This window comes from Esox lucius, chromosome 1 (assembly GCF_011004845.1).
Source record: "Esox lucius isolate fEsoLuc1 chromosome 1, fEsoLuc1.pri, whole genome shotgun sequence".
Lineage (NCBI taxonomy): Eukaryota > Metazoa > Chordata > Actinopteri > Esociformes > Esocidae > Esox > Esox lucius.
In genome coordinates, this window is record NC_047569.1 from 10,751,053 (window position 1) to 10,763,815 (window position 12,763).

Below are 12,763 nucleotides of genomic sequence, written 5' to 3' on the forward strand. Positions count from 1 at the left end.
GACTGGCAGGGCAACAACTACAAAGTTCTCAAACAAAGTTACACATAAAAATTATATAAACCGTTGGGATATCGTTAGGAGTGTCGTTTTCTAAAATAAAAATGTTCAGGAGTAAAAAATGCGTTTTTTGAAAGGAATATGCCATCATTGCATCTAACATTCAACATGTTTTCTGTCTAGTCTGAAGTTATAGGCTACGATTAGGCCTACTATGCTGTTCCAACTACGAATATAAATATATACAGTGTATGGTTGCAACCCTCTACATATATTCTAGAAGGCAAGTTATACAATTTAATTTAAATTCCCAGTGTACTTTCGTACTTCACCAACCTGGAGAAGAAAAACAATGACCGATGATGACACAGAAAACGTGGCTTTTCCTTCAAGCAGTGTTGGTTTCAGTTGGATCGTATAGTCCCAATGCAACGTAACCATGTTTCGCTGCCCCCTACTGTCCAGCAGTAGTGAGTTTATCTCAATGATACAACCTTATAGAACATACAATTTGTTTGCGTCACATCTACTTGATGATACAAGTAGCCACTGCTTTACCAGACATTAGTTAATATAAATGAATTATGTTAAACTATCATTATCTGGCGTACCTTAATAATAGTTAACCAATTGTAATCATATTAACAACGATCATTTTATGAAAATGTTATATTACTTAGCCAATTGTTCAGTGCAAACACATTAACAAGTGACAGTACAGTGTGTTTAATTTAATGTATTTCTAAAATCATCAATCAAATTGTTATCAATATTAACCGATTGTTTTGGTATCTGTTCATTATTCGTTCATATGAACTACTGTATTCGTTAATCCTAGTTCATTTACTCTTACCGGAAAGTGTTACCGCAAGAAGGATACCACTATAGAGACTTCACAAGCTAATGCTTCAAAATTGTTCCAAAAACAGTTAGTCGATCAGCTGACTGCTTCTGCAAGCCTAGCTGTATGTTGCGTTGTCCAGCCTCTGCAGTGCTACATAATTCAAGTGCCATCTGGTGGCTAATCGAATCCAATGAGAACGTATTTTTTCTAGATAAAACATTTATATTTCAAAACGGATTTTGCCTTATTTTAGATAAACCAGTGTGTAAAATGTCAAGACTGAATAAGCCTTGAGTTAACTTTCGTAATGGGTACTGGATAGTCGTGGGTACTAGTGTGATACCAAGAAAAAGAGCCGTTTTATTCTGTAACACAGAACTACTCTTCCCGTGATGCAGTTCACTTTCCAGTGACATCCATGCTGCGGTTGTTTTTATCCTGTTGTTGATACCTGGCTACCTCTTGTCAACTAGTACCGGCCAAATAAAGGTCTGTTAGAGGAATAGTGGCTGTAATTTAAAAATATATATATATATATATTTGAGGACTATTATTTGAACTTAACAAGGTTCACGTGTTTTTGGTGAGTTTTTAGCCATGTTGTCCTCGGTTCCCCCGCGGATCTTCATGCGAAGGTCGCGTAGCCTTTCGCCGTGCCGCGTGTTCCAGACTAACACCAAGGACCCCGCAAGGAACCACATCACCCTCGAGAATGCGGAGGTCAACCGCAACCCCATCGTTTCCACCTCCAGGGTCTCCCGTAGAGGTATTCTGAGGGAGGATGTAAAAGCTTTGAGTGTGAGTCCGGCAGTGCAGTACCACCATCTGGCCCCCAAGTGGCTGTCTAACCTCCAGGATCGTAGGAGTTCCTGGGCTTCTCTGGCTTCAAAGGGGTGCAACAACAACCAGTACTGGGAGCAGAGCGGGGAAAAGACCGAGGGAGAGAGCGGGAACAAGCGCTCGTATGGACTGGCTTGTGCAGGTGTACTGTCCGCTGCAGCCGTTGCCTTCTGTCTCAAGAAAGACTCTGATACTAAAGGTGCGTGCGTGCGTGCGTGCGTGCGTGCGTGTGTGTTTGTGTGCGTGCGTGCGTCTGACTGTCTGCATATATGTCTCGGCTGTTTATGTGTGTATTCTGCCTGCTATAATGGTGTGCATTTTCCCTTCAGGTGATGCACTTTTGGAGGCAGCAAGGACGAACAACTCTCAAGATGTGGCAAGGTATATTATTAAAAAAAACACACAGACATGTTCCACACCCACAGACGGTCTGTACTCTTGCAGCACACACTGGGGGAAATGCTTTATTTAGACAAAAGCCTTCCATGTTCCAGAGAGCTCTGGAGCCTTTCATTGTCTTCCTGATGTATTCGGTCAGATACTCACTTTAAAAAAAACAGTACCAGATAGGGGTTATTTGTCATGTTTGGCATGTCCATTTTTGGCTTTTTCATCACCCCAATTTAGTTTATTGCCATTTTATGCTTTATTGGGTAAGAAAGTGTTGATAGATTGAGGATATCGGGGTTTTTTGACGAAGAAGCCGTAGATTGAATTCAAACTCTCACTTCCACAGTATATGTCCACAGGAGCAGCTTAGACTGATGGACCAGCCTAGGCCACAGAACCCTATTTTTGAAGTTCTATAAAAATTATAAATTGAACCTGTATTATGGTAACTTTTCACAAGGTTCTATGAAGAACTGCTGTAGTATCCTGGGATTTCTGGATGTAAAGGTATAGCTGTATTACCAGAGCCAATTCATAGAGGCCGCTATTTCCCTGGGGATTACTGGGTACTGCCAGCGGACCAGCTATGAGAGACTGTTAGGTCCAGATATAGAGTTGACAGTATGCTGATTTGTTTGTATATTGTGATAATGAATAGTACAAAAGAAATAAAACTAGTAAGTTAAATGCAGTGCCAGTCAAAATTTTGAAAAAAAAATGGAAACTAATTTAATGGTATTTCTTTATTTTTACCATTTTACACATTAGATTAATTGCGAAGACATCAAAACTAAGAACTTACGAAATCGTATAGTAGCCAAAAGAGTGTAAAAGAGTATATTTGATTTGCACACTCTTGGCATTCACTCAGCCAGATTCATTTGGTAGTCACCTGGAATGCATTTCCAAAAGTTCCCACATATGATGAGCACTTGTTGGCTGCTTTTCCTTCACTCTGCAGTCTTATTCCTTTCAAATAATCAAAATTGGGTTGAGGTCGGGTGATTGTAGAGGCCAGGTCATTTGATGTAGCTCCATCACTCACCTCCTTGATCAAATAGCCCTTGAGGTGGAGGTGTGTTTTGTGTCATTGTCCTGACACAAAACACTAAATGATAGTCCCACATAACAGATGGGATGGTGTGTTGCTGCAGAATGCTGTGGTAGCCATGCTGGTTGAGTGAGCTTTGAATTCTAAATTAATCACAGAAAATGTCACCAGCAAAGCACCATCACACCTCCTCCTCCATGCTTCATTTTGGGAACCACATATGCAGAGATCCACCCTTCAGCCTCTCTGAGTTTCACAAAGACAAGTCTGTTGGAACCAAAAATATTACATTTGGACTCAGCAGACCAAAGGAAAGATTTCCATTTCTCATTTTTCTTGGCCGAAGCAAGACCCTTCTTTTGGTGTCCTGCAATAGTGGATTCTTTTTAGCAGTTCGACCATGAAGGCTTTATTCACGCAGTCTCCTCTAAAAAGTTTATGTTGAGATGTGTGTGTGTGTGTTGTGTGAACTCTATTAAGCTTTTATTTGGGCTGCAATCTGACTTGCAGTTAATTGGCGATTTCTAAGGCTGGTCATGCTGATTAACTTATCCTCTGCAGCAGAGGTAACTCTGGGAATGTAAAGAATGTGCGAAGCTGTCATCAAGTCAGAGGGTGGCTACTTAGAAGAATCTACAATGCGAAGTGTGTTATGATCTGTTTAACACTTTTGGTTGCTACATATTTCCATATGTGTTATTTCATAGATTTGATATCTTAACTGTTATGCAACAGTGTGGGAAAAAATTATAAAACAAAAGAAATACCCTTCAATTAGTAGATGTGCCCAAACTGTATGTAGCTGACTGCGTTATTAAAACCACAAATTAGGGTTCTATGAGAGAACCTTCCTTGAGAAACCAACATTTTTATTGTGTAGGCTATACAAAAATGGTTAGACACCAAACATTACATTATGTATGATCTGTTTCTGAAGTTTCCAAGATCATTATGAAGGATTAGTGGAATGTGTGCTGGTGTTGACCAGATAACAGTTAACCTCTCCATTACCCCCTGCTACCACTAGGACATTAAGAAGAACACTTGTCCTTACAGTATGTCCAGTCTCGTGTTTCCTCTTTCGGCTCTGTACACCATACATTTCGATTTGTCATTGTGAACAGTTACTATTAAGTTGAAGTATATATTCTCAGCTTTCAGTTGTGGGTATTTGTGTAGATATTGGTTTCACAACTTAGAGTTGACAAGTGTTTTTATACATATTCCCCATACAAAAAGTGTCATGTTATGTAGCTGTCCTGTTAAATCATAGCACATAGTGTTTGTATTTTGTCTCCACCAGGGGGAGATAGAGGGCCATGGCTGTTCATTGGGGCTGGCTGTAGAGGAGACACTCGCAGACACAAACCTACTCTCTTACATACACTTTCTATTTCCTTCTCTGCCGCACTCTCGTCCTCTCCTTCCTCTCTTCATCTCTACCTCTATTCCAGCTTCACATTCACACTGGCTCCAGATGAGCTGAAAGTCAAACATGCAGCCCTCTGGTTTCCTAGTTCCCCCCTCCAAACCCAGTCACCCTGAACCAGGGACTGAAGCGCCAAGCAGTGTGTGGTGGTCGGGGGGGTGGGGTGGGGTGCAGTCCCCTACATCTGTCCTAGCGGTAAATCGTGTGAAACGAAGGTTATTGTATTTTGGAGAGAAACGTAAGACGGGTACCTGTCATGCCAGCAGCAGCACGCCGTCCGCACTCTGGTCTCCCGTTACAGACGGGCTTTCGCGACTTCCACTCTTGAGTTTGATGCGCCGACGGTTCTGATTACCTGCCCCCCCACCCCGGCGTTCCAGCCCTGTGGCAGATGGCGTTAGACGAAGGTGGGACAGCACAGATGTGTTAAGTGCTTTAGTTTGAGCAGGGGTTTATGTCCTAGCATGGGTGGGGGGGCTAGGGGTGTTTACAGTCAACACAGACGCCTCGGTAACCCCCTCCCCTCCCCCCCTCTCAGGTAACACCACCTGATGTCGTCCCCCCCGGGCGGAGAACTCGTCCAGCACGCTCACACGCACACACGCAGAGAGCATGGGTTTGATGTGTCCAGGTCTGTCAGCCGTGCCTGTATGAGGTCTTGAGAGTCGTGACCGTGGCAACAAGACAGCTGTCTTAACCCCTCATTGTTTCTGTCTCCTGTCAGGTTGCTGGCCGAAGGGGTGGAGCCTAACCATCGGCACCGTTTGGGCTGGACCGCTCTGATGGTGGCAGCTATGAACCGCCAACACAGGTCAGAGAGGCGGTCTGTGTGTGTGTGTGTGTGTTTGTGTGTCTGTCTGTCTGTGTGTGTGTCAACTTTGTCCCACACAGCCAAATTGCCACAGTAAAAGTGCAGACTGGTCCTTTCACGCCAGACGGCCCCAAATGTCCCCTCAACCCTCCCTCCCTGTGCCCCCTAAATTAAATTAGCCCCTCACCCCTGTACACACAGTGAGGGCCAGTGGCTCAGAGGTGGGGGGGTTAAGGTGGGGTGAATCCAATTTGGGGACTGCTGGCCAATGGGCCATGTCTCTGCATGGAACATGGGGTTTTCCTAAGCGATGATTGACAGTTTACCTCGCCATCTTCCGAACACACACAACCGAAGCACAGGCCTACACACTATTCTTGGGCTGCAGTATTTGGATAAAATATTGAATCACAATATTTTACGATTATGAATGACGCTTTTGAAACATTTGGGTGTAAACAGCGTAGATAACCTCACTTCTAGAGATCATAGAAATCATGTCCTACATAATGTGCTACTGAAGTGCTTTTGAAACATTTAACATTTGTTATTACCGATTTGAAGGTGCAGCCTGTGTCAAAACAATGAAGTATCTACTCATTTAATGCAATGGTCTTTGCTATGTTTGTGCTGTTGCTAGTTAGACAAACTGTCTCAAACGTTGGGGGTGTTTTAAAAAGTTTTTTCTCCTATATGAAGTATGTTTGTCAACACAAACATTGAAGCTGAAACTCTTAATTACCATGCTGCTGTGTATGTGGGACAATTGGTGCCACTCGATAGCTAACAGCAGATGTCTTCGCTTCCAGTTGCAACTCAAACATTAACATTGAAATCCAATCAAGTATTTGAAAGTAGTCCAGTTATTAAAGAAATCTACAAACATACAGAAACCGCTAGAAAATCTATTACGGACAGACGACGCTTGCTCGTCAGCTCACGTGGTGACTCACGTATCACCTTATTTTTGGAGGCAATTTTTTTTGGAAGTTGCACTCGTCCAATATTAATTATAATTTTGATTGGAATTCGATTAATCGTGTAGCGCTACACTATACCAGCTAAAACTAGACAAACACTCCATCTGTGTCAGTACCCGATCTCCCCCTGTGCCCTTATTCCCTGGCCATCACTTTATAAGCTCCCCACACCACCCACTGTTTCTCCTGGTGCCCAAAAGCCCCCACCCCCACTGTTAAATGCCAGTGCGAGCTGCAACAATCAGCTATGTGCTGGCCTATGAAGTGTGGATGTCCGGGTTCAGACGAATGGATCGCGTGTCATTTTGATTCATGATTCCTTGTCTGGTGACTCACACTAGCGCCGTGATTCACTGTACTGTACTCTACTGTGTGTGTGTTGCTCCGGATGAGTGTGTGTTATGAGTGCTATAACTCAGTGTGGCCATGACACCCATCTGTGTTTCATCCTGTCCCCTCAAACCCCCAGTGAGCTCTCAGTGCTGGAGGCAACACACACGTAGGCACAGATGATCCATGCATCAGCACACACACACACACACACACACACACATGCATGAACACTTGTTATTATTTGCCACTCCCTGCCACATTTTCCTGAAGTATAGCGTACTCCCACACAGTGTATTTATCAGATACACAAGGCTGTTGGTTTATGACTGTCACGTCCAAACAGTCGCTGAATAAATGTCCACCGTAGTACTTCATGTAATTACACACACATTAGCCTCTTCCACGACTAGGCCTCCCAAATTGGAAAAATGGTGTGAAGCCAATGGCAGAGAGTAGCTAAAAAATGGGTGGAAATCTGTGAGCCCAGGCAACACGTAAACCAATCAAATGCCGTAATTTTTCCAGAGAGTGTTCAGAGTCAGAGTTGTAAAGCTTTTGTCAACTCAAATTTTGGGAAATGCTCACTTATGGCAATACACAACACAGTATTCCCACCAGGTTTTCCTCAAAAATACATTTACATTTTGGTTTCTGCGATTTCTCCCATTCAGCTAATTTGTTGTTTTGACTTTGTCTTATTGCAGCAACTCCTAACGGGGGGGGGGGGGGCGGTGTAATGCATCAGACCAACTGATACATAGATTTTCACCCTCATTCAGTCAGGGGCCCATCGCAGAACATCTCAAACAACACTCAGTTATTCATCAGTACAAACAAAACTAGTACTTGATAGGAGATGAGTATCATTGAGATTCATACCATATTATGGGTGTATACAAACATTAGGTTTGTATACATTTTAGGTTTGTATAGCAGGTACGTAAGCTACTTAGAGTGATCAGAGAACAGCTCAGACAATTTGTTTTTATAGAGAGTAACAGAGGTGTCAAATTTGAGTAGTTGAAGATCAAGGAAGGCACTTTTAATGTTATTGAAGCTACAGTGCCCTCTACAATCTTTGCACCCCTTGGTCAAAAATAGCTATGGACAAAATGTTATTGTTGTTCATCGGTTTGAGTTTTCACTCAAAATACAAGAGAAATCAACCTTTAATATAATTTGTTCAAAGGAAAAACAAATCAATATTTTTTTTCCTCAAAAATTTGTGGAAAGATTATTGCCACCCCAGCATGTACAGTGGATATAAAAAGTCTACACACCCCTGTTAAAATCCCAGGTTCTTTTGATGTAAAAGAATGAGACAAAGATAAATCATGTCAGAACTTTGCTGAAAGGTGAACTTCCTCTTCAGCTTTTTAACAGACTCCTGCAGGTTCTGTGCCAAAATTACCTGCTATTTGGAACTGCTCATAATTCCCTCCACCCTGACTAAGGCCCCGGTTCCAGCTGAAGAAAACAGCACCAAAGCATGATGCTGCCACCACCATGATTCATTGTTCTTTGGGTGATGTGCAGTGTTGTTTTTGCGCCAATCATACCTTTTGGAATTATGGCCAAAAAGTTCAACCTTGGTTTCATCAGATCATAACACATTTTCCCACATGCTTTTGGGGGACTTTGTTTTTGTCCCTCATGTTTGTTTTTGCAAACTTCAGCCAGGCTTGGATGTTTTTCTTTGTAAGAAAAGGCTTTCGTCTTGCCACCCTAACCCATAGCCCATTCATATGGAGAATACGGGAGCTTTTTGTCACATGTAGCACACAGGCAGTACTTGCCCGAAATTTCTGCAGTTCCTTTAATGTTGCTGTAGGCCTCTTGGAAGCCTCCCTGACCAGTTTTCCTCTTGTCTTTTCATTAATTTTGGAAGGACGTCCAGTTATTGGTAATGTCTCTTTTGTGCCACATTTTCTCCACTTGATGATGATTGTCTTCACTGTGTTCCATTGTATATCTAATGCTTTGGAAGTTATTTTGTACCCTTCTCCTGACTGATATCTTTCAACAATGAGATCCATCTCATGCTTTGGAAGCTTTCAGCGGACGATGGCTTTTGCTCTAAAATGTAAATGTCAGGAAAATCCTACTGGAACAGCTGAACTTTATTTGTGATTAATCAGAGTCACTTTAAATGATGGCAGGTGTGTAATGACTTCTATTTAACATGAGTTAGAATGTGATTGGTTAATTCTGAACACAGCCACATCCCCAGTTATAAGAGGGTGTGCACACTTATGCAACCAGGTTATTGTAAGGTTTTTATTTTTCATTATTCCCCCTTGAATATTTCAAAAAAAATATATTTAATTGTTCACATTAAGAGTGGAAAAAGTTCTGACATGAGTTATCTTTGTATCATTCTTTAACATCACAAAAACCTGTCATTTTAACAGGGTTGTGTAGACTTTTTATATCCACTGTAGTACTTTGTGCACTCTTCCCCTGCCAAGAGAATAGCGCTGAGTCTTCTATAATGTTTGATGAGGTCAGAGGACTCATAGCAAGGGATCTGAGACCATGCATCCATGTAGAATCTCTCCAGATACTTCAGAGTCTTTGCTCCTTGCTTGTCAACCAGCTCAACCCACAGGTTTTCGACAGGGTTTAAGTCAGGGGACTGAAATGGTTATTGCAAAAGCATTACTCCCTGGTCAGTGAGACATTTTGGTTTGGATACGAATAAACACTTTTCCTGCTGGAAGATCCAACGACAATACAGTTTTAGCTTTCATGTACAAGCTTCATGTTTTAAAAAGGATCCTTGACCTTTGGAAGTAAAACAACCCCAAAACATTACATACTTATTTTACCATGGGAATTAGGTTATTTTCTACATGACTATCTCTTATTGCACCAAACCTAACTGGTCTTTGTTTTCAAAAAGCTTTTGGGGAGTTTTGTCTCATAGATGAGACCATAGATAAAATGTATTTTCCAAATCAAAATTCCAGTGACATTTAGCCAACTCCAGGCGCTCCCATTTATTTCTTATAGAGAGTAGAGGCTTTCTTCAGGTAAGACATTCAATTAGCTTGTTTGCATAAGGTTAGCGTGTAATTTTGGTGACTTGGTGACCCCCAAGATTCTTCCAACTTCTGCCGTTTTTCAACTGTGATCCATGGATAATTTTTTACCTTTTCAAATCATTGTCTTCACTGTGCATGGGGGCAGTATACACTTACAAGCAGGTACATCACAGCGCCAGTTGATTTAACATAATTTTGTCTTAAATAGATTCTGGGTTTTCTGACCTTTACCATGCTGTTAAATAAAAGTGTGTGGCCTATGTTTCACCTCATATTAATACCCCAATGGAACAGGAAGTCATAGATGACCAGTTAACACTTCGTAAGGACTCAGATGAACTTGAAAGAAATACCTAGCCATCTGATAACGTCGTCTTATAGTTTCTTTGCTCGTCTTTAGTTTCATTCTGGAGGTTACTGTATGTTATCGGGTGGTCAACGGACTCTTGAAATGTAACATCCTATAAAACATTTTGCTCTTGGAATTCTGCCCATGGGATTTAAGTGTGTGGGGGGTGTCGGGTTAAGGATGTGCGTGTTAAGGGTAGGGGTTGAGGGTGTATGTGTTTGTGTAGCTTTGATGTGACTAAAAGCTGCGACGGGCAGTGTACCCCCCCCTCCATCTGCACTCTGCAACACACAGCCCCTCCCCCCGCCTGTCTCTCTGTCCCCCAACCCTTCCGCCTCCTCCCTTCATTCACGTGCACAATGAGCGTTCGCCCGAGTGGAACGCCTGTTGACTGTTCCAACTGAGCGCCTCGTTGGGAACAAATTTAATAGAAGTTGTCCTCTGCTCCTGGAGAGCGTGCGGGACGGAGAGAGGGAGGGTCCTAGAGTGGGATGAAGGGTTTTAGGGGGTGCGTGGGGTGGGAGCGGGACAGCATTATGGGGCACTGACACTTAAGTCACCCGGCCTGACGGACTGACATTTGGGAGTATCAGTGTCATCAAGCTCAGTGGGAACGGTCTTTGCTGCTGATTGTGAAACCAAGCCATCACTCCCCTCCGGACCTTGACTGAGGCTCATTGACCTGGCGGGTACGGAACCCAGCTTTTAGCAGCCTGGTCCTGTTAACTACCCCAACCCATGACCCAGAGGCCTTCAGGGGTGGGGGGGTTGAGAAGTGGACAGCTGGACTGACCACCTAGCTGACTGACGCACCAGGTGACCCCAGGTGTTTTTTCTTTGGCGGGGGGGCTGTCTAGCCAGGTGGGACGGAAGTGTTCCTTTCCTGCTGCCCAGGGCTGTTTGGTAAAGTCACAGCAGGCGACGGAGAGAGAGGTTGAGACGTAGGCCTGCTGAGAAATGGGGATACCTCGACTTAGAAGGATCCTGTACCTGACTGGATCATATCCTGGATCATATCCTGGATCATATCCTGGATCATATCCTGGATCATATCCTGGATCATATCCTGGATCATATCCTGTCTGTTTTTACCAGGGTTTAATGACAACACTCAAAACGCACAAAGCAACGTTGTAATGTTGACCTAGTTATGATGCATATCCTTGAATGTTAACACACACACATTAGTTATACGTTGGCAGTGGGTTTGTGTTGCATCCCAGACAGCCCAAGTGAAGTTAGTTTATCAGCACTTGATTACTACTAACCATAAACTGGTTATCAGCCTCGATAAGTCCCACAGCCTCCCTTAATCGAATCCTCTTACTTTTATCCTCCTCCCCTCTTTCATTCTCCCCTTCCTCCTCTCCTCCTATTCCTCGTCTCCTCCTCGTCCGTCAATTGTTCTTCTCTTTCTCTGTCAGTGTTTACCTTTTCGATACCATTAACCCTATTCAAGCAGAAAACCGTGTGTGTGTGTGTGTGTGTGTGTGTGTGTGTGTGTGTGTGTGTGTGTGTGTGTGTGTGTGTGTGTGTGTGTGTGTGTGTGTGTGTGTGTGTGTGTGTGTGTGTGTGTGTGTGTGTGTGTGTGTGTGTGTGTGTGTGTGTGTGTAGTCGGAGGACAGAGACGAAAGGAAGGAGATGTGTTTGTAGAAGTGCTTGCCAGGGCGAGAGAGTGAGAGACCTTTTTGGGTCACTGCCTCCCTCACCCCCAACCAAACTGATACAGTGACAAAGAAAGATGTCCCTTCCATCCAGCAAGGCCATGCTGTCTCTGAAGGGATCCGCTTTCTTACAGGGCTCGTAATATTACAAATTATCCTATTTACAATATATGCTAGTTACATTATACAATATTGTATGTACAACATTACAGTATATGTTCCAAATTTAACCTACATTTGAAATGTGGGTGGTCCCCTGGGATTTTGAACCGGCTACCCTGGGATGTTGGAAGCACAGTGGTCAACCAACTGTAACCATATAGACTAGCATGCCACCGTATCGTTGCAGAGACGACTAAACTAACGAAGGATTTCCCCTGGTCCCCAACCTGCAGGCCATAGTGAACTCTTTGGACTTTGTCGCGCCAGATGTACAAATTGCTAACACGCTTGCCACAAGAGATCCTCGTCACAGAGCATCTGCGAAGCACTTCCAAGTAGGAGCACTGATCGTTTTAGCCTATTGATAATCATGAATGTGATTACATGGATTAGCTCAACTCAGGGAGAGATTTTTGGATACAGTCTCATTCTGCTGCTCTGGTCGTGGACTGGCTGGTCGTGGACTGGCTGGTCGTGGACTGGCTGGTCGTGGACTGGCTGGTCGTGGACTGGCTGGTCGTGGACTGGCTGGTCGTGGACTGGCTGGTCGTGGACTGGCTGGTCGTGGACTGGCTGGTTGTTGACTGCCTGGTAGTGGATCGGCTTGTGGTGCATCGGCTGGTACACCTGGCAGGTGTGAATTAACACACAAAGCTACATTACCCGTCAAATAAATCATGTCCAAATCACACTGACATACAGTTTAGAGAAAATAGCATTAAAATCAATAAACCATCAACCCCACAAACCTTCAGTTGTTGGCTGTCCAATGTGTCTCAATGTCACAGACATTGTGTGGGGACAGGATGTGGGGGGGCCCACATCCAAGTGTGTGGACAGACACAGTACCTGGAATGTCGCCGGGGGTT

At 43.6% G+C, this 12,763-nt stretch overlaps 1 protein-coding gene across 5 annotated transcripts in view; it reads left to right on the forward strand.

The window, feature by feature from the left end:
• The first annotated feature begins 1,233 nt into the window (after positions 1 to 1,233).
• The window catches only part of clpb (caseinolytic mitochondrial matrix peptidase chaperone subunit B), a 30,216-nt gene continuing 18,686 nt past the window's right edge, over positions 1,234 to 12,763 (forward strand). For 2 of the 5 annotated variants that reach the window (XM_034292472.1, XM_034292473.1), the window contains exons 1-3: positions 1,234 to 1,880; positions 2,011 to 2,062; positions 5,276 to 5,362. In XM_034292472.1, coding sequence (XP_034148363.1) covers positions 1,439 to 1,880; positions 2,011 to 2,062; positions 5,276 to 5,362 — 581 coding nt within the window. In that variant the 5' untranslated portion in view covers positions 1,234 to 1,438. The remainder of the gene's footprint in view (positions 1,881 to 2,010; positions 2,063 to 5,275; positions 5,363 to 12,763) is intronic. The other 3 variants (XM_034292471.1, XM_034292469.1, XM_034292468.1) reach the window with 3 other exon arrangements.